Here is a 22,003-nt window from a genome sequence, read left to right on the forward strand (position 1 = left end):
TATGCTGAAAACAACGTCAGTCCGGGTTAGTTCTAATCAAATCATACCAAAATCATGTAACAATATTGTAAACATGGCATGAATACATCAAAAATTATAGATACGTTGGAGACGTATCAGGTATCACTAGGTATCTAAGCTTTCTTTTTCACCGCCACATAGGCTCACTCGTCTTTCACTTTGTCTTTCTCTCTGTGGGTTTCTCTCACACACCCTATGTGTCTCTAGATATGACTCATGCCACTAAAATTACTCTCTCCTACAGACACAACATTTGTTGCGGTCTCCTTTCCGTCTCCATCCCAGCTATAAAACTAACATTATTCATTTGTTCACCGATCAGACAAACTCCCCCCCTCTCTCTCTCTCTCTCACACACACACAAGTCCTGCTTCCACTCCCCTTCTCGACTACCATCTCTCTCACACGTACACAAAACTCTCAGTTTCGCACCCGACTCGTATTTGTCTCACAAACATTTATCGACTAGCCTCTAGATAGGTTTATACACCCGCACACTCGTGCTTCCACTATCGCATACATGTCTCTCACGCACTCCTTGTATCTATGTAGATTTTTCTTCCCTTCTTGAGACACGCCCTCTCGATCGTGCACACACACACTATCGCCTCATTTTAAGCTGATACCTCTCGCACACACACTCTTTATGTCTTTGTCACACATGCACTCCGTCCTCCTCCTCTCTCCCTATCTCTCTCACACATGGGCTTTTTGCAACAACTAGCAAGATGCCCATGCATTTCATGGAACATCAAGATGCATTTGTATGAGTGGTTTATCTTGTGGGAGAAAAGGATGAACGAGGGAAGGCCTTATTTGCAAATGTGGAGAGGGGTGTGGGTATCTTTTGCAAAATTGCCATAGTTTCCTTCCTATCCGTCAGATATAAATCAGACGGCCTATATTGCAGGATGGCAGGGACACCATCATCACCAACTCTGTTTTTTATCTCTACTCTTATAAAAAGCATAGTCGGTGATGATGGTGTGCCTGCCATCCTGCAATATAGGTCGTCCGATCTATATCTAACGGATAGGAAGGAAACTATGGCAATTTACCCGCACTCCTCTCCATATTTGCAGATAATGCCTTCCCTCGTTCATCCTTTTCTCCCACAAGATCTTGATGTTCCGTGCAACGCACAAGCATCTTGCTAGTAAGAGTAGAAATTAGACATATACCACATCTCGAATCTTGAAACCAACAACATTCCTCCCTTATCTCATCAAAACCGCCAAAGGAATATATTTTGAGTGAAACATAACATATTTTTTAGTGATATACATATTTCAAAACTAGACTCTTTTTTCTATCAAATCGGTGAATATGTATTAATCTACTTTGATTGTGTGGCAACGCATTGACACATTGCTAGTAGTTATTACCACTGTATAATTTTTTGGACACCAGACAAACGGTGGAGTACATATACAAAGAGAAGAGGTGCACACACGCAGTCGATCTCTCGCTGTCTCGCACACATGAGAGTAACATAAAGTCACCGTTAACAAATAAACCCTAAAATCCTAGGTGCACGATTGTTGCATGCGCGGGTACCGGGTACGTGGTGCAGTGCACCTTTGTAGGAATAGTCATCTCGCGTGATAATTTGATCCATAGGAGTTGATGGTTGGGACCACATGTGAACGACCTGGAGGCGGTGGCTCGCCAGTTGCCACAGATCGAGTAGCCACTTTTAAAATATCATTTTTTTAGCGGGGTAAGAGTTCCGATTTACAATGGCGCGTTATAAGTACTAAGTAGTTTTTAGAACGATTGGTATGGAGCAAAAATGGAATTCATAACTACTACCTCCTTGGCGTATGGTTGCATGGGTTTATGTTGCGAGATGTTGTATCTCGTAGTTCTAGGGCAAATACTATGGATTAGATGTTAGTTTTCAGTAATGAAAATTGGAAGAGGGAAACCCTTCTTTGATAAAAAACTACTACCTCCGTTCTGGTTTACTAGTCCCCATCGTATTTTGGGTCAAAGTTTGTGAAAGTGCTAGTTATCGACTAGAGGGGGGGGGGTGAATAGGCGATTTTTATCAAAGTCTTCAAAACGTGGAAGTTTTGAAGACAAACAATAGAAATGACCTAATTGATATGCAGCGGAAGATAAACTACAACAAGCAAGCCATAGTCAAGTATGCAATAGTGTTAACGTACGAAGACTAATAGCAGCTAGGTAGTAGGATCAGGATGGAAGATGGTATGAAGCCAATCAACAATAGTAGTCAAGCAATGAAGTCAATCAGATAAGACAGATAAGCAATGACTTCACGAAGACAAACTCAAAGTAAAAGAGGGAAGAGATAGAACCAGTCACTTGTTGAAGACACAAGATTTGTTGGACCAGTTCCAGTTGCTGTGACAACTGTACGTCTGGTTAGGGAGGCTGAGATTCAACTCAGAAGACCGTGTCTTCACCTTATTCCCCTTGAGCTAAGGACACTTAGTCCTCACCCAATCACTCTGGTAAGTCTTCAAGGTAGACTTCCGAACCTTCACAGACTTCGTTCACCCGGCAATCCACAATGACTCTTGGATGCTCAGAACGCGACGCCTAACCGGCTGGAGGATACACAATCCTCAAGTGTAATTCACACACACAGAAAGACTTCAGTGATGCCTAATACTCTTTGGCTCTGGGTGTTTGGGCTTTGTCCTCGCAAGGACTTCTCTCTCAAAGGCTTCGAGGTGGGTTGCTCTCAAAACGACAAAAGCCGTAAACTAACTCTGAGCAGCCACCAATTTATGGTGTAGGGGGTGGGCTATTTATAGCCACAAGGCAACCCGACCTGATTTGTCCGAAATGACCCTGGGTCACTAAGGAACTGACACGTGTTCCAACGGTCAGATTTCAAACACACGCGGCAACTTTACTTGGGCTACAAGCAAAGCTGACTCATCCAGCTCTGGATAAGATTTTCTCTCATTGTCTTCGCTCGAAGACATAGGATTTGGGTTGAGCATCACTTCAGTCACTCTGACTTAGTTCACTTGGACCCCACTTAACAGTACGGTGGTTCCTATGACTCAACAAAGAAGAAAAGGAAACAACGAAACCACACAGTCTTTGCGCTCCATAGTCTTCATGCAATGTCTTCTCATGTCATAGTCTTCAATATGAATATCTTCTCATACCACCATTGTCTTCAATGTCTTCATACATTTTTAGGGGTCATCTTCGGTAGGTAAACCGAATCAATGAGGGACACTACCTGCGTTATCCTGCAATTCTCACAAACACATTAGTCCCTCAACCAACTTTGTCGTCAATACTCCAAAACCAACTAGGGGTGGCACTAGATGCACTTACAATCTCCCCCTTTTTGGTGATTGATGACAAACTGGTTGAAGTTTTCAACGGGGATAAAGTATGTGAAATTGTAAAGGATAGGAAATTGTCTTCGTAAGTAGCAAGGGCTCCCCCTGAAGATGTGCATATAAGTAATTTTGCTTTTGGAATGCAAATGCACATGGCAGGTTGTACTTGTGGATATCCACTTCAACTTATGAAGATAATTCATCATGCATGAAATGATATAGCATATAGGATGACATGCATAATGAAAAATGGACGTCTGCAGGATGATCTAAGTGCGGAAGTTATCATCGCATCACAGTAAAGCAAATAAGTAGCAGACGACCATCAAGTTTAAGTGTTACAACTCAAAGAACGAAGTGTATAAAAGGCAAGAGTTGTAAGCACTAGGCAAAAATATAAAGCAACCACCCTTATGAACCCGCTTGAAGACTATCAACTCATACTCTTCTCCCCCTTTTGTCAGTAAGGACCAAAAAGGTTTGAAGACATAGAGCATCTACTCGTTCTCATGAGTAGGTGAAGCAGCAGGGTTATCGTTGCTGGTTGGCGGTGCAGACGAACTTGGTGCAGTGTTGATGCGTGCAGTAGTAGGAGGTGGTGAAGTAGCATCATCTTCGTCACCGATCACTCTGGCATTGACAGTTGCCGCGGAGGAATAATAATCAGAGTCTTCAAGAGATGGAGTTCTTCGTAGGGCAGCATTCCGTGGAGGAGTGGAGTCAAACTGGAATCTTTCATTGAAGCCATCATCTTGAAGATCTGCTTCAGCACTAAGCAGGGTCAAACTCTTCCATGATCGCCGACAAGTTTCATGAGCAACAAAAGCATTCTTGGTGGCAAGGTTGCAAATGCGATTTACATCCACCAAGAGACTTTGCATCTGTCTTTTGAGCCAAAAGTGATGTTTATCCTATTTCTGATGAAGGGCCACAAGAAGTTCTCGGTCATTGAGAACGCGAGAACGCTTCCGAGGCCTTTGGGCAATGGTGCTTTCAGTGGCTTCAGTAGGTGCTCGATGAGGCAGACGAGTATTTCCAGCCAATGGATAGATTTGTGTTGTTGCTTGAACACCTTCAATGGGTTGAGTGAAGCTTTGGTGCTCGGCATTCTGAAGACAAAGAGGCTTCTTGGCAGGGTCAGGATATATGGCTTCAACTGACATATCAACCTCTGGTAGGAAGATCACATGATTGCGAGCAGATGGTTGATAGTTGACAGATGAGTGTCGCTTGATGAGGCGCATGACCCATGGAGCATAAAACTTCAGACCAAACAGATCAGATCCAAATGCAGCCAGTTGCCTGATGAAGAAATCTTGCACATTGAAGCTGATGCCATTGAGAATGTAGAAGACCAATGTCTTCATGGCTCCTTCGAGTTTTGCAGCTGATGAATGTCCTTTGATAGGCCAGAGAGTCCACCTGATAATATGATATATTGTGCGTGGCAGATACTCAAGATCTTCAACAAAAAACTCCTTTGGATATTCAGCATCACGTGGCAAAGGCTTCATCATGCTCAACATCTGACTCATATTTGGTTCAGGCTTATGGAAGATGCTTTCCAGAGCATTGCGGTGATTTTGACAACCAGGTTCATAGAGTTCTCCGGGAGTGGATAGGCCTGTAAGCTCAATGATGTCGAGAGCTTTGGCTTCATGATGAACATTTCCTGTCATCCACTCGAGAACCCATATCTTCGTATCCCGGTTATAACCGTGAATGTGTAGAGTAGCATAGAATTGAAGCAATAGCTCTTCATTCTAGTGTTCTTTGTCTGTCACAAAGATGAGCAGACCAACATCACAAAAGCAATCAAGTGCTTCTTCTAAGCACGGTAGTCCAGCAATGGCTTCAGTGTCGAGGCGCATATGAGGGAAAATGCACCCTTGATCATACAGAACACAGGAGTAATAGCTTCATTGCTGATGACTCCAAAACCGATCTGATGATATTCTTGGCTTCGTGTAGGGGTTCTTTGAGCTGTCAAAGAATGTGTTGTGGCTCTTGAAGCCATTTGCATTGAAAGACCCTGGTGAGTTTGCAGTACCTGGAAACCTTGGCAGTCTTGGCTTGGGCTTCTGGACCTGAGGCCTATGCTCAATGTGATAGTCAAATTGAGGACCAGAGACATTAGGCGGAGGGACCAGAATGGGCCATCTTACTATGATTAGCTTGCCATGGTTGTATGCTTGCTCGATTGTATAGGGCCTTGGTGGCGGAACAGGAGCAGTGGCAGCAACTGTGGCTTCAGGCTGCACGACAGGTGCTTTAGGAGCAGTTACCTCATTAGTTTCAGGTGCAGTGGCCTCATTAGCTTCAGGCACACTGGTTGGTTCAAGCTCCACATTAGCGTCAACCATGACAACGTCATCGGCTTCATTGTTGTTGGTGGTGGCAGCTTCAACATTTTCAACCTCCTCTTGATGAACAGGAGGGTCAGGCACAGACACGTTCACTTCATGAACTTCTTCTTCTAGAATGGGGGGAGTAGGGACACGTTCTTCTTGACGTTCTTCGTCGGCTGATGCAGCCGAATTTTCTTCAGCAGCTGGTGCTTCAGACTCGGAGACATTCACAGTTGGAGAGGCTTCTGATAACACTTGATGTGCAACAGGTTGATGGTGCACTTCTCCTTCTGGAACACTTGGAAGAGGGGCTTGAGGCCTTGGTCCTTTGCGAAGCCTTTGCAGTACAGGCGACGCCTTTGGAGATGGAGTGGGCAGGTCCTCATCCTCTTCAACTTGTACGGATGATGTGGTTTGTTGTTGTTGGGGAGTACTGGGGGAGTCTTGTTCTTGCGGGCGATCAGCCCATGAAGCATCCTGAGCAATTGGCGTCAGAGGACGACCAATGCTGATGAGTTCACTGTTCGTACGAACAGGCGATGATACCACATTGTATTCGATTTGAGGAAGAACTTCATCATCTTCAACATTGTCATGATGACCAATGTCTTCAGCAGTGATGGGATCGACTGCTGGAATCTCTTGAGCTTCAGGAGCCTCTGTCGAAGCAGGCTCATGAACAGTCATGCAAAGTTCTTGGGTAGTGGATGCAGGACGAACCACTAAGATGGGTTCAACAACAAGGGGCTCTGTGGAAGCAGCCCGATTCTTCTTGGTCTTGCGCTTCTTCTTGGAGGGAGCGGCATCAGAGGCTTTAGTATTCTTCCTCTTTCTAGCTTCAGCCTCGGCAGGCCTCGTCTTCTTCTGTTCTGAAGCGGTTGTGGTGACCTTTGGCTTCGAGCCAGTCATGCTGCTTGGGAAGATAATGCGAGGGGCTTCTTGGCTTGAAGGTGCAGGCTGGTCAGCAGGAAGCTTCTTCTTTTTCTTTGCAGCCATCCTAGGGTCAATGCCAAGACGGCCAAGTGACTTGCGCTTCTCAGCCTCATTGTAGGCAAGCACACACTTATCAGCCAAACTCTTCATGCGCTCACGAGAGCCTTGAGCTTCTTGGTGCTTCTTCAGAAAAGCTTCTTTAAGCTCATGCAGCATGACCTTGAAGTTTCTGACATCTTGGACACTGAGCTTCGCCACAAGCTTCTTGAATTGAGCCTTCTCATAATCAATTTTGTTCTTCAGCTCAACGATGCGCTGAGCAAGAGCTAGCTCAGAAGCAATGACGCCATTGAAAGAGACGCTGAGGCCAATGGGAAGCTGCAAATCTTCAAAGCTTAGATTGGGGGAGTCGAACCACTCATCAATGAAGTTATGGATGATTGCCACATCAAAGAGAGGCAAGTTGTTGAAGATTTCTGCTTCTTCCTTGCTCTTTATCAGTTGCTCAAGGGCATCATCAACAAGATCTTCATCACTGGACAGATCAATGGGCTCTGCACACAGAATAGCAGCAGGAGTCAAAGCCTGATCAGTACGCTTGACAAGTTGCTTTTTCTTCTCCGTCTTCTTGGAGATGCGGGACTGATCTTCAGACTGCACACTGGCTTCAGGAGGTGCAGTGGCCAGTGGCTTCACACGAGAAGCTTTTGGAGGTGCAGCTGATGATGAAGCCTTAATCTTCTTTGGCTTCTGCGGCCTTGGAGTAGGAGCTGGGGCTTCATCAGAATCAACATCATTGTCAGAATGATCCACTTTGGCACCTTGTACCAAGATGTAGGAGATAAGGCCATCAAGGTTTGCAAAGGGGCCAATTCTGTTTTCTTCAGCTTCATGTGTGCCATCATCACGGGGAGCAGAGGGGCCAGGATTGAAGTCTAATCCCCATGACTTCTTTTTTTCCTTTGCCGAAGCCTTAGCAAACTGGAAGTTGCGCTTGAAGAGATTGTCGTCACGACACCAGAGCAATGATGATGGGTCGGCTTCTTCAGGCTGTGGTCCATGGACCATGCAAGGATAGAATTCTTGCGCAATGGCTTCAGCTTTGTTCTTGGGGGGAAGGCCTCGATAGAGAATATCACCCCAAGGGCTCTTCATAGCATTTTTCTCTGCGTACTCCTGGGTGACGAACTTGTACTTGTACCACTGTTCAGCCCAATAGCGTCGAATCCATTGGATTCGAGTCTTGCGCTGATTGTAATCTTCTTCAGGATCTGTTTTATATATTTCTGCAAGATCATCAGGCAGATCCTTTGAAGTTCCCCCACGACGCTGTCTGCCACCCTTCCTTACTGATTTCTCTGCAGCCATGAACTTCAAACTGAACGGTTTTAATATGTTCAAAGGCTTTCGCTTGCTGGTCATACAGGAACTGGCTTCAGGAGAATCAATGTGTTGCTGTAAGAATTCTGCAAACGAATGCAGACTATGAGAACCTAGGGATTCTCCCACGGACATGTACCTGTGACAGCATTATAGATGCGAGGGAAGGGGGAGAGGTCATATGCATTCTCAGAAGATTTTGAAGATATATCAGTTTGAAGACATTGACCTCATGTTGCGAAGACATTCACTTATATGTTGAGAGTCGGTTCCAGATTTGTACGAATCCGTGAATAAGTACAAGTGAGGAATCTAACTAGATGTGAAGCTTAAGTGAATATACTAGGCAGTATGAGATGCAGACAGAGTAGATCTAACTTTGTATAGACAGAAACCAGTTTTGGTAAACTGGATGAATCATTGAGGATCAAAAAGCGAGTAAAAATAGAGTTATATTTACCACACGAAGAACTGCTAGATGGGAAGAATTTGGAGACCGAGCAGTTCAGTCCACCGTGCCCTAACTTGGCGACGGAGGACACCTACGGTGGCGGCGGAGAGGACGATGTCCGCGACCGGCGTGAGGATGACGTCGGAGAAGTCGCGGCAGCTAAGCGCTTCGTCGCCAGCGTCGTCGAGAGCTAGCGGTGGCGCTAGGGTTTTGACGAGGTGGAGAGGTGGAAGAAGGTTTTCTTGACCGCAGGGGACACGTTTTTATAAGTAGGTGTGCAGCACAGCGCAATTACGCAGGTGCCCCTGTTTGTTCACATCCGTGGGACACGTGGCAAGCATGCAACATACTCAGAGTTGTCCCACGTTCCCACGCCCGCCAGGCATGTCGGAGAGTTGTTTCGGCTTCTCCGGATTTCGACAATAAAGATGAATCATTTAAATAGGACTTGATGTTTGTCTCTGTGTCTTCTGCTGACTAGGACGCAGAGAAGACATTCGACAGTTTCAATAGAATGCATATGATTTAGACAGATAGAGTTTGAGATAGAAAGCATAGAGAGGTTAGGGTCCGATCACATTCACTTAGTTCAAAAAGATTCAACTTGAAGACATAGCTATAAGTGAATGCTGTAGAGGACAAAATACTAGTATATATATGAGAAAGCAATCAACTCAACATAGTGAAGTAAATCATGAAGATAAGTTGAAAGTTGAAGACAAATCAATATGCGTAGTCTTTGCAAAAATAATGCCATGAGTGAAACACTTCAAACAGAGAAATTTGGTGGTGGCGTTACCCACCGCATAGGAAGTATTAGACCCAGACACGGCGCAGAATTATCGTGGCGCTCCGAAGTCAAATTCCATATTAATGTATTCACACTCAGAGTGTAAATCTTCATTGATTGAAGATATACATTACTTTGTGTGTTGCACATCTAAGTCATCAACATGCATAAGTGTTAGGATGTGTGCCTAATCACAGGACATTTGAGGATTCCAAGATATTTAGCTCACACCGTAACTTGCAAAACCTTTTCTCATCCAAGGGCTTTGTGAAGATATCTGCCAGTTGTTCTTCAGTGTTGACGTGAATGATGTCAATATCTTTCTTCATGACATGATCTCTGAGAAAATGATGACGAATTTCAATGTGCTTTGTCTTCGAGTGCTGAACTGGATTGTTGGCTATCTTGATGGCACTTTCGTTGTCGCAGAAGAGAGGTACTTGTTTCAGGTTGATGCCATAGTCCTTGAGAGTTTGCTTCATCCATAGAAGCTGAGCACAATAGGATCCAGCAGCAATGTATTCAGATTCAGCAGTTGAGAGTGATACACAATTCTGCTTCTTTGAAGACCAACATACAAGTGATCGACCAAGAAAATGACATGTGCCTGATGTAGACTTGCGATCCACCTAGTCACCAGCATAATCAGCATCTGAGAATCCAACTAGATCAAACCTTGAGCCCTTTGGATACCATAATCCGAGTGTTGGGGTGTAAGCCAAATATCGAAGAATTCGCTTCACAGCTAAGTGATGCGATTCCTTTGGTGCCGCTTGGAATCGAGCACAAATGCAAACACTAAGCATAATATCTGGCCTAGATGCACATAGGTAAAGTAAAGAACCAATCATGGAGCGGTATACCTTTTGGTCGAACTCTTTACCACTGTCGTCGGGACCAATATGATGTTTGGCTGGCATTGGCGTCCTGTAACCTTTGCAATCTTGCATTCCAAACTTCTTCAGACAATCTTTGAGATATGAAGATGCCATTTCTTTGCTGACGAATTTGAAGACCAAGGAAGAACTTCAGCTCTCCCATCATGGACATCTAATATTGCTCTTGCATCATGTATCCAAACTCATCACTATACTTCTGGTTGGTGCAGCCGAAGATAATGTCATCCACATATATTTTGCACACAAACAGTTCACCATCATATATCTTCATGAAGAGTGTGGGATCGAGGGATCCAGGTTTGAAGCCCTTGCTCTTCAGGAAGTCTTTGATTGTATCATACCAAGTGCGAGGAGCTTGTTTGAGGCCATACAATGCTTTGTTGAGTTTGTACACCATATCAGGATGTTTTGGATCTTCAAAGCCAGGTGGTTGAGCGACATATACTTCTTCTTCAATCTTGCCATTGAGAAATGCACTTTTCATATCCTTGTGCCACAAGACGTGCTTTGTTTCTGATGACTTGACCATGGTCATCTTGTTTGTTCCGATATATCCATTTTGTGCCAATAATGTTATGCTTGCGAGGGTCAGGGCGCTTGACAAGTTCCCAAACATTATTCAGCTTGAACTGTTGAAGTTCTTCTTGCATGGCTTGAATCCATTCAGGTTCCATAAAGGCTTCAGCAACTTTCTTGGGTTCAGATATCAATACAAATGAAAAATGCCCACAGAAATTTGCTAGCTATGTTGCTCTTGATCGAGTAAGCGGACCAGGTGCGTTGATTCTATCAATTATCTTCTTGATTTGTACTTCATTTGCAACACGAGGATGCACTGGACGAAGACCTTGCTCATGCTGATCATTGTCATCATTGGAAGTATTGTCTTCGGTCTGGGCATTGTCTTCAGGTTGATTTGGTGCAGAGATGATAAGTTCCTCTTCAGGCTGTGCTTCAGAGGGCATGATTTCACCAGTTCCCATCATCTTGATAGATTCACTGGAAGGAGCTTCATCAAGTGTGCTTGGCAGGAGCTCTCATTGTGAACCATTGGTTTCATCAAATCGCACATCCACTGTTTCAACGATTTTGTAGTGGAAGAGGTTGAAGACTCTGTAAGAGTGCGGATCCTTTCCATAGCCAAGCATGAAGCCTTCGTGAGCTTTGGGTTCAAATTTTGACTTGTGATGGGGATCCTTGATCCAGCACCGAGCACCGAAGACTCTGAAGTAGCTGACATTTGGCTTCTTGCCAGTAAGGAGCTCATAGGATGTTTTGCCCAGAAGCTTATGTATGTAGACACGGTTGATGATGTGACAAGCTGTATCAATAGCTTCAGGCCAGAACTTTCTTGGTGTCTTGTACTCGTTGAGCATTGTTCAAGCCATCTCAATGAGGGTTATGTTTTTGCGCTCAACAATGCCATTTTGTTGAGGTGTATATGGAGCAGAAAATTCATGAGTGATTCCCATTGTATCCAGATAAAGATCAAGGCCGGTGTTCTTGAATTCAGTGCCGTTATCACTTCTAATATGCTTGATCTTGACGCCATAATTGTTCATTGCTCGATTGGTGAATCGTCTGAAGACATATTGTACTTCAGTCTTGTAGAGAATTATGTGCACCCATGTGTATCTTGAGTAGTCATCAACAATGACGAAGCCATAGAGACACGCCGTTGTTGTGAGGGTGGAGTAGTGAGTAGGGCCAAATAAGTCCATGTGCAACAGCTCAAAGGGTTGAGATGTCGTCATGATTGTCTTCGAGGGGTGCTTGGCCCTCATCATCTTCCCAGTTTCGCAGGCACCACACAAATGATCTTTCTTGAACTTGACACCTTTGATGCCTATGACATGCTTCTTCTTGACGAGAGTGTGTAAGTTCCTCATGCCAGCATGCCCCAACCTTCGATGCCAGAGCCAACATTCTGAAGCTTTTGCAAGAAGACATACGGCAAGCTGTGGACCTGCTGAGAAATCTACCATGTATAGATCACCTTTCCTATACCCTTCAGAGACTAGAGACTTGTCAGATTCCATTAGTACAAGGCAACAATATTTTCCAAATATCACAATCATGTTTAAGTCACAAAGCATCGAGACAGACATTAAGTTGAATCCAAGGGATTCAACAAGCATCACTTTATCCATGTGTTGATCCTTTGAGATTGCAACTTTACCTAGACCCAATACCTTGCCTTTACCAGTGTCAGCAAATGTGATTTGACTCTTGTCGGATGGACGTCAGGTTGAGTCCATGAGAAGACTTCGATCACCAGTCATATGATTAGTGCATCCGCTGTCAATAATCCATTCTGAAGCTTTTGGTGACATGCCCTACAGTGCAGTTAGGAGGATAGGCTTCACAAGGTATGTTGTGAAGCATAAGCATTTGATGCACACTTGGATTATCACAGCATAGATGAAAGTTAGCACACAGTATGACAGGTAAGCGATTCATATGTGGAATACATAGTAAGTCATTTTATCATGCGTCCCTTTGTGTTTTAGGTCCCCAGCAATAGTATCGGACGCCTTTGATTGCTGGCTGGAGACCATGTTCTGCAAAAGAGAGTTAGTTCTTCTTCACCACCCACATCTTTAGGGGTGGCTTAGAAGCAATGAGTCTAAGTGCAGCATCTGAGAATTTCGGCTTTGGAGCCCTAGCAAATAGCCTTGCAGGAGATGAATGATACTCATATGAATAAGCAGAAAAGTTCTTAGTATTATGAACATAGCGGTTTGAAGACACACGCTCATATTCATAAGTTTGAGTGTGATTTCCCTGCAAAACATTGGCGTTAGGGTGACTCTGGTGAGTCCTGTTTCCGTATGAAGCCGTTGGACCATGTGACGCCTTTGGTCTGAGGTTTGTCTTCTTCCCTGGTGGTGTCATGACAACATTCACAGGAAGATTCTCAAGACAGCTTTTGGGAACCCAGATCTTCTTCATTGGCGGTCCATTCCTGCAGTTAGTACCAATATACCTAGCAAACACTTCACCATTCTGATTTTTGAACAGTTTATAGTTTGCATCAAAGGATTCATCAATGATAATAGGATGAGCACAGGCAAAGCCAGATAAAGTGGATGGATCCACTGAAGGTTCCTTTGTAGCAACCCGTGTGGTTTTGGGATACTGCTCAGGCTTCCAGTAGGAACCATCAGCATTCATTTTCCTCTCGAACCCAACACCCTCTTTCCTAGGGTTTTGGTTCAGAATATGCTTTTTGAGGACATCACAAAGTGTGTGATGCCCTTTTAGACTTTTATACATCCCTGTTTCAAGCAATGTCTTCAACCTAGCATTTTCATCAGTAATAGTAGTGGTATCCTCAGAAGAGGGGTTAGTTACCACATCAGTAGTTGAAGATAGATCAACAGTAGCAGCAGTGGAACATTCAGCAACAGAGGCAGCGTTATCACGCTCAATGCATTTTAAACATGGTGGTTCAAATTCATCCCGAGCAACGCTGATTTGTTGAGCAAGTAATGAATCGTGCTTCTTTAAAAGAACTTCATAATCCACACTTATCTTTTCAAGATCTTGCTCTCTTTGAAGACATTTAGAAGAAAGTTTCTCATGATCAGACAAGAGAGCATTATGTTGATCTTGAAGGGCGTCAAACTTGGAATGAAGTCTCTGAAGACTCTCAGCCAAAGCTTTTGACTGATCCATTTCTTCGCCCAACATATCATCGCTCTTACTAAGCATGTTTTGAATCTTTTCCAAAGCTCTTTGTTGTTTAGTGGCAAGCGAAGCAAGTTTGACATAGCTGGGGCCAAATTCATCACCTGATTCATCATCACTAGTTTCAGAGAGATAGCATTCAGTTACCTTAGCACCCCCTGCCATGAGGCATGGTGAAGATGAAGACGATTCAGGTGGAAAGGTCATCTCTTTAAGAGACTCCTTGTAGTCTTTAAGGATCATGACGATTAAGATGACTTTCATAGACCTCAGAAAGCCGGTCCCAGATTAGCTTCGCGTGATTGAGGTGCATGACGCTCCTGAACTGATTTCGGGACAGGCAGGAGCAGATGACATCCTTTGCTGTGAGGTTCAGTAGAGTGTACTTGCGAATGTCATCAGCCTCCGCCATCTTGCATAGATCGGTAAGACCAATCTCAATGACGGTCCACAGTTCGCTGTCCATAGCCATGAGTCGTTTCTTCACCATGGCTTTCCACCGAGGATACTCATGACCGTCAAAGGTGGGGCAAGATACATTCCTCAATTCTGCAGTCGACATAGCTAAACTCCAGGTGGTTAAACCGAATCACACGGAACAAGGGAGTACCTTGCTCTGATACCAATTGAAAGTGCTAGTTATCGACTAGAGGGGGGGTGAATAGGCAATTTTTATCAAAGTCTTCAAAACGTGGAAGTTTCGAAGACAAACAATAGAAATGACCTAATTGATATGCAGCGGAAGATAAACTACAACAAGCAAGCCATAGTCAAGTATGCAATAGTGTTAACGTACGAAGACTAATATCAGCTAGGTAGTAGGATCAGGATGGAAGATGGTATGAAGCCAATCAACAATAGTAGTCAAGCAATGAAGTCAATCAGATAAGACAGATAAGCAATGACTTCACGAAGACAAACTCAAAGTAAAAGAGAGAAGAGATAGAACCAGTCACTTGTTGAAGACACAGGATTTGTTGGACCAGTTCCAGTTGCTGTGACAACTGTACGTCTGGTTAGGGAGGCTGAGATTCAACTCAGAAGACCGTGTCTTCACCTTATTCCCCTTGAGCTAAGGACACTTAGTCCTCGCCCAATCACTTTGGTAAGTCTTCAAGGTAGACTTCCGAATCTTCACAGACTTCGTTCACCCGGCAATCCACAATGACTCTTGGATGCTCAGAACGCGACGCCTAACCGGCTGGAGGATACACAGTCCTCAAGTGTAATTCACATACACATAAAGACTTCAGTGATGCCTAACACTCTTTGGCTCTGGGTGTTTGGGCTTTGTCCTCGCAAGGATTTCTCTCTCAAAGGCTTCGAGGTGGGTTGCTCTCAAAACGACAAAAGCCGTAAACTAACTCTGAGCAGCCACCAATTTATGGTGTAGGGGGTGGGCTATTTATAGCCACAAGGCAACCCGACCTGATTTGTCCGAAATGACCCTAGGTCACTAAAGAACTGACACGTGTTCTAACGGTCAGATTTCAAACACACGTGGCAACTTTACTTGGGCTACAAGCAAAGCTGACTCATCCAGCTCTTGATAAGATTTGCTCTCATTGTCTTCGCTCGAAGACATAGGATTTGGGTTGAGCATCACTTCAGTCACTCTGACTTAGTTCACTTGGACCCCACTTAATAGTACGGTGGTTCCTATGACTCAACAAAGAAGAAAAGGAAACAACGAAACCACACAGTCTTCGCACTCCATAGTCTTCACGCAATGTCTTCTCATGTCATAGTCTTCAATATGAATATCTTCTCATACCACCATTGTCTTCAATGTCTTCATACATTTTAGGGGTCATCTCTGGTAGGTAAACCGAATCAATGAGGGACACTACCTGTGTTATCCTGCAATTCTCACAAACGCATTAGTCCCTCAACCAACTTTGTCGTCAATACTCCAAAACCAACTAGGGGTGGCACTAGATGCACTTATAGTTTGTCCATGAATTTTACTTGTAAAATGTGAATGGAAAACGAGATTTTGTTATACCAAAAAAAGGACTGGATGGAGTGATTGCTTTGACACGGATGCGACCTCTCATAGCGTTGGCATTGAACCGGCGCGCCAGCCAAGAGGCCCGGCTGAACACGCCCCCTCGCCGCATGCAACTAGCTTCAAACTGCCCCGCCTGCCTCCATTGAATCAGCGCGTGTGCCGGCAACACATCCTTCCGCGAGCCGGCCAGCATTTTAGAACACAAAAAATGACCAAATTTAAACCTATAAGGTGGCTGGGCAACTCGGCCTCCCAGGGGGTCGCTCGATTTCGCTCTTCGTTGGCCCTTCGATCGATCTTTTTCTGGTCAACCGTGTCCACTTAGCCGTTCGATGGTGTCTGCTTGTTGACTCCCGTTTTCATCCCGTGGTTGATTTTTTCCACGTCCATGACTGGTGGGCTCTTGTGACGACGCTATTGGCTGGGTGAAACGCTGGCGGGTGAGAACGAGCCTGTCCTCGCGTGCCGCGCATTCGATCTGCCGCTCGCGCCATGCGTCCTAGACCCGCTGCTCGCGTCGTGCGTCTAGGGAAGCCGCAGAGGGTGGTTGGACGATGCACGCGCACCCGCTTTGGATGCTCTACACACGATGACAGGTGGTCCCGTGCTGCTACTGGCCTCGCTCGTCGGCTGCCGTAGCTAGACTCCTCTGGGATGGGTTGGACGGGAAGGTCATGCGGCATGCGTCACGGAGGGGCCGCGGTGTGTCGTGCGTCCTAGAGGGCCAGTGCAGGGTAGGCTGGGCAGGCGCATGTGCACCCCGGCTGGTTCATACTCCCGCTTTTGCGATGACATGTGGCCCCATACTGCTGCTGGTCCCATACGTCGGTTGCAGCGACTGCATTGCCTAGGCATCTCGTGGCGATTTAGTCTCACGGTCGCGGGATATTTCCTCGGGTCAACTACTCCGGTCGTGTCGTTCCTCACACGTTGCCCACGTCGTGCATCGTGGGGAGACGTGCGAGCGCCACGCCATGGGCCCCTCCCATGCGAGGCATGCATCGAGCCTGCGCGTCCTTGGCGGGCGTGCTCGTCTATCTCTTGCGCGGGCTGGCTCTCTCCCGTGGGTCGATGTACCGTGGGTTTGGTCGTTCTCTTGGGACACGTGCCTTCGCTGCACTGGTGGGTCTGTTCTCGAGCTGCATTTGTTGACCAGTGTGGAGAGAGACCGCACACTTCCCTTTCCTCCTTTATCTTTCCGTTGCTGCTCCTTCCTAGATCACCACAACCACAGCACCGCCACCGCACCTCTTTTTCTCTTCCTCTTCCCTCCATCATCACCACAACCCCGGTCCACTGCCTCCTCCTTCTCTCGTCAACCACCGCCGCACGAACCTCCCGAGTTGGGGCGGGCACAAAAGGCCGTGGCGAGTCTGGGACCGCATCCGTCCTCCATCCCTCGTCGGCCGCCGCTACTGCTTATCCTCTCTCCTGTCCTGGCCTCGTCTCCCGCGACTGGTGGTGGAAAGCCATGGGTGGTGGAGAGGAGGAAGGAAGGTAGGGGAACAACGGGGAAGAGGATGGACGGGGGCTTCACTCCCAGATTTTGTGCCCCGAGCCATGGATGGCTAAGAGAAGGAAGTGTCCTACGCTCCTTTCTCAGGTTTTTTGCAATGGTGCTTCTCCGCTGGATGGGTACAGCTAGTTGAGGTTCGCCCCCACCCGTTTTCTGCCATTGCTCTTTACAATTCTGTTTCTTACAGTCGTCTAATATCGAGTTCTTGGCTTCGTTCCCTTCATGTGCAGGTTAATTTTGTTGTCGTCTTTCCTTCGTACATCATCGCAACATTCTCGCTTTCGCATTGAAGGTTTGATGTCACTCCTTGTGCTTGCCTGTAAGATGTTCAATGAAATGTCTTGTGCTAACAGTGTTAATTTTGTTATCGTTCTTTCCTTCGTTCATCATCAGAATCTATTTACCATGGTTACCTTTTGTTCCATGGGGTCTAGAATCATCTTTTTTTATAGGCGAAGCTAAATCCATAGTTGTTTTTGTATTCAGAATAATAGAAATAAAATTTAAAGAAACACAAGTGTGCAGGCTGCCAATTTAGTCCTCGTGTACAGCCACTTTTGATTTTTAGTTCATTGGTTAATTCAGAATCTATAAATGAATTCCTCTTTGCTTTATGGATTCCCCGCTTTTTAGGGGGACGCTCGATTTCGCTCTTCGTTGGCCCTTCGATCGATCTTTTTATGGTCAACCGTGTCCACTTAGCCGTTCGATGTTGTCTGCTTGTTGACTCCCGTTTTCATCCCGTGGTTGATTTTTTCCACGTCCATGACTGGTGGGCTCTTCTGACAGCGCTATTGGCTGGGTGAAACGCAGGCGGGTGAGAACGAGCCTGTCCTCGCGCGTCGCGCGTTCGATCCGCCGCTCGCGCCATGCGTCCTGGACCCGCTGCTCGCGTCGTGCGTCTTGGGAAGCCGCAGAGGGTGGTTGGACGACACATGCGCACCCGCTTTGGACGCTCTACACGCGATGACAGGTGGTCCCGTGCTGCTACTGGCCTCGCTCGTCGGCTGCCGTAGCTAGACTCCTCTGGGATGGGTTGGACGGGAAGGTCATGCGGCGTGCATCACGGAGGGGCCGCGGTGTGTCGTGCGTCCTGGAGGGCCAGTGCAGGGTGCGCTGGGCAGGCGCATGTGCACCCCGGCTAGTTCACACTCCCGCTTTTGCGATGACATGTGGCCCCATACTGCTGCTGGTCCCATCCGTCGGTTGCAGCGGCTGCATTGCCTGGGCATCTCGTGGCGATTTAGTCTCACGGTCGCGGGATATTTCCTCGAGTCAACTACTCCGGTCGCGTCGTTCCTCACACGCTGCCCGCGTCGTGCGTCGTGGGGAGACGTGTGAGCGCCATGCCATGGGCCCCTCCTATGCGAGGCGTGCGCCGAGCCTGCGCGTCCTTTGCGGGCGTGCTCGTCTATCTCTTGTGCAGGTTGGCTCTCTCCCGTGGGTCGATGTATGGTGGGTTTGGTCGGTCTCTTGGGACACGTGCCTTCGCCGCACTGGTGGGTCTATTCCCGAGCTGCAATTGTTAACCGCTGTGGAGAGAGACCGCGCACTTCCCTTTCCTCCTTTATCTTTCCGTTGCTGCTCCTTCCTAGATCACCACAACCACAGCACCGCCGCCGCACCTCTTTTTCTCTTCCTCTTCCCTCCATCGTCACCACAGCCCCGGTCCGCTGCCTCCTCCTTCTCTCGTCAGCCACCGCCGCACAAACCTCCTGAGTTGGGGTGGGCACAGAAGGCCGTGGCGAGTCTGGGACCGCATCCGTCCTCCGTCCCTCGTCGGCTGCCGCTACTGCTTATCCTCTCTCCTGTCCTGGCCTCATCTCCCGCGACTGGTGGTGGAAAGCCGTGGGTGGTGGAGAGGAGGAAGGGAGGTAGGGGAATAACGGGGAAGGGGATGGACGGAGGCTTCACTCCCAGATTTTGTGCCCCGAGCCATGGATGGCTGAGAGAAGGAAGTGGCCTATGCTCCTTTCTCAGGTTTTTTGCAATGGTGCTTCTCCGCTGGATGGGTACAGCTGGTTGAGGTTCGCCCCCACCCGTTTTTTGCCATTGCTCTTTACAGTTCTGTTTCTTACATCCATCTAATATCGAGTTCTTGGCTTCGTTCCCTTCATGTGCAGGTTAATTTTGTTGTCGTCTTTCCTTCGTACGTCATCACCACATTCTCGCTTTCGCATTGAAGGTTTGATGTCACTCCTTGTGCTTGCCTGTAAGATGTTCGATGAAATGTCTTGTGCTAACAGTGTTAATTTTGTTGTCGTTCTTTCCTTCGTTCATCATCAGAATCTGTTTACCATGGTTACCTTTTGTTCCATGGGGTCTAGAATCGTCTTTTTATAGGCGAAGCTAAATCCGTAGTTGTTTCTGTATTCAGAATAATAGAAATAAAATTTAAAGAAACACAAGTGTGCAGGCTGCCAATTTAGTGCTCGTGTACAACCACTATTGATTTTTAGTTCATTGGTTAATTCAGAATCTATAAATGAATTCCTCTTTGTTTTATGGATTCCCCGCTTTTTAGGGGGTCGCTCGATTTCGCTCTTCGTTGGCCCTTCGATCGATCTTTTTCTGGTCAACCGTGTCCACTTAGCCGTTCGTTGCTGTCTGCTTGTTGACTCCCGTTTTCATCCCGTGGTTGATTTTTTCCACGTCCATGACTGGTGGGCTCTTGTGATGGCGCTATTGGCTGGTGAAAGAACATGCGGTGCCCCCATGTTTGGTTTTGGTAATTGATAACAATCTCTATGGACTAATGGTTGTCTTGAGTTGTATTTGAAGGATTTGTCTATAGGCTTTTCTTGAAGTCCATGTGTTGGTTTCAAGGAGTTTATGAGTTGACCAAGGTGCTATTAAGGAATTATCCAAAGATTGGTCATGTGAGTGTTGAGCTTATTGCAAGCATGTCTTGAAGAATAAGATTGTTTGATCATTAATGTTTACCTTCAAGACATCATCCAAATGAAGAGAGTTGGAAAGATTCAAGGTTGATCAAGACTAAGTCAAGAGTGGATCAAGTGATCCCATGGTATGGTAAGCATTGTCCATTGCACTCTGTGTACTAACCCATGGTCTATGTGAGAGTTGTATGTGGGGTTAGGTACGTGTCCATAGGCTTGCGTCAAGAGGAAGATATCATACAACCCATGGAAAGGATGACATCAAATGGTGATCGTCATCAAGATTGCCGTGTGCAAGTTCAAGTGGAGCATCACGAATAGATCAAGTGCTTGATTCTTGCCATCCATTATGGTGTCAATGGACTTGTGAAGATGTGCCGAAGAGTGTCTCACCCATAGTGGACTACGGGGGAGCAATCATCTAGTTTTCATCAAGCCAACGCAATCAACAAAGGTGGTCCATCTTGAGGGAATCAAGATCATCATCATCTAGCTCAAGTGGACCATGTGCAAGGCAAAGGTTTGCCCTTGATAGGTTTTCTATTTTACCGGTCTCGTGGTGGTGGTAGGGAGTCCGGGTTATATGATCGTTTGCCATACTATCAAGAGGGGCTCTCAAGTTGGTAGCTTGATCGTATCGTTAGTAGAGAGCTCAAACCATTGCATCCTTGCATCATGTTTCTTGGTTCTTGTTGGGTTATCTTTGTGAGTATTAGAGCTTATGGTCATCTTGATGACAAGCTTGAGTTCATCGAAAACGGAGTTCGCATGCGTCTTCTATGATGTTTTCGATGTTGGAGGTTTTACCGGTCTTATCCGGTGAAGGGTTCTCACCATTTTATTTTGGGACTTTTCTCATTTGCTTATTCTTGATATTTCTATCAAAATTGTGTTAGCCCATGTCGTTAGCTTTCCAACAAACTTGGTTTCGTTGAATTCAGAGTCCGTTTGCAAAAGTTGTGGCTGTTTTGGTAAAGGCCGCAGCGGTACTACCGCGACTAGAGCGGATGTAATTTTTTACTACCGCTCCAGAGCAGTACTACCGCGGCTCCTGAGCGGTAGTACCGCACCAGAGCAGTATTACCGTGACTCCTAAGCGGTAGTACCCCTCCGGACCAAAATCTCGTGTTTTGCTCAGCAGAAGTAGGCACAGAAGTATTTTTTCAGTACCGCTCGCAAGCAGTAGTACCGCTACCATTTGCGGTAGTACCGTGAGGTCGAGCGGTAGTACCGTGAGTACGAGCGGTACTACCGCTCCGATGGTTCTTCTGGCCTTTTTGCCTCCTCGCTGTTGTGTTTCGAAGGGGTACTACCGCCCTAGCGGTAGTACCGCTCCTTGAAGCGGTAGTACCGCTTTGTGCGGACTGTGAGCATAACGGTTGGATTCGGGAGCTCCTATAAAAGGGGGTCTTCTTCCCCATTCAACCTTATCCTTTGAGCTCGTGTTCTTCCCCGATTGTTGACCTTCTTCGAGCTTGCTAACTCTCAATCCCTCCATGGATTCTTGCTAGTTTTTGAGGGAAAAGAGAGAGGAGATCTAGATCCACATTTCCACCAATCACTTTCTCCTCTATGTGAGGGGAACCCCTTGGATCTAGTTCTTGGAGTTCTTGGTGTTTTCCTTCTTGTTCTTCCTCTCATTTTCCTCCCTAGCATTAGTTGCTTCGGTGGGATTTGAGAGAGAAGGACTTGGGCACTCCGTGTGCCCTTGCCATTGCATTTGGTGCATCGG

The 22,003-nt window shown here is 46.3% G+C and overlaps 1 protein-coding gene across 1 annotated transcript; it reads left to right on the plus strand.

The window, feature by feature from the left end:
* Positions 1-17,023: 17,023 nt before the first annotated feature.
* Positions 17,024-20,186, plus strand: LOC123160729 (uncharacterized). Its single transcript, XM_044578573.1, has 3 exons — positions 17,024-17,505; positions 17,602-19,398; positions 19,495-20,186. Exon 2 carries the CDS (start codon positions 18,423-18,425, stop codon positions 19,395-19,397), a length of 975 nt encoding a protein of 324 aa, XP_044434508.1. The 5' UTR covers positions 17,024-17,505; positions 17,602-18,422; the 3' UTR covers position 19,398; positions 19,495-20,186.
* The last annotated feature ends 1,817 nt before the right edge of the window (positions 20,187-22,003 follow it).

This window comes from Triticum aestivum, chromosome 7B, assembly GCF_018294505.1.
Source record: "Triticum aestivum cultivar Chinese Spring chromosome 7B, IWGSC CS RefSeq v2.1, whole genome shotgun sequence".
NCBI classification, from domain to species: Eukaryota; Viridiplantae; Streptophyta; class Magnoliopsida; order Poales; family Poaceae; genus Triticum; species Triticum aestivum.

Excerpts from the sequence above, each read along its gene's own strand:
- LOC123160729 (XM_044578573.1), top strand. The coding sequence starts at position 18,423 with ATGCGGCGTGCATCACGGAGGGGCCGCGGTGTGTCGTGCGTCCTGGAG.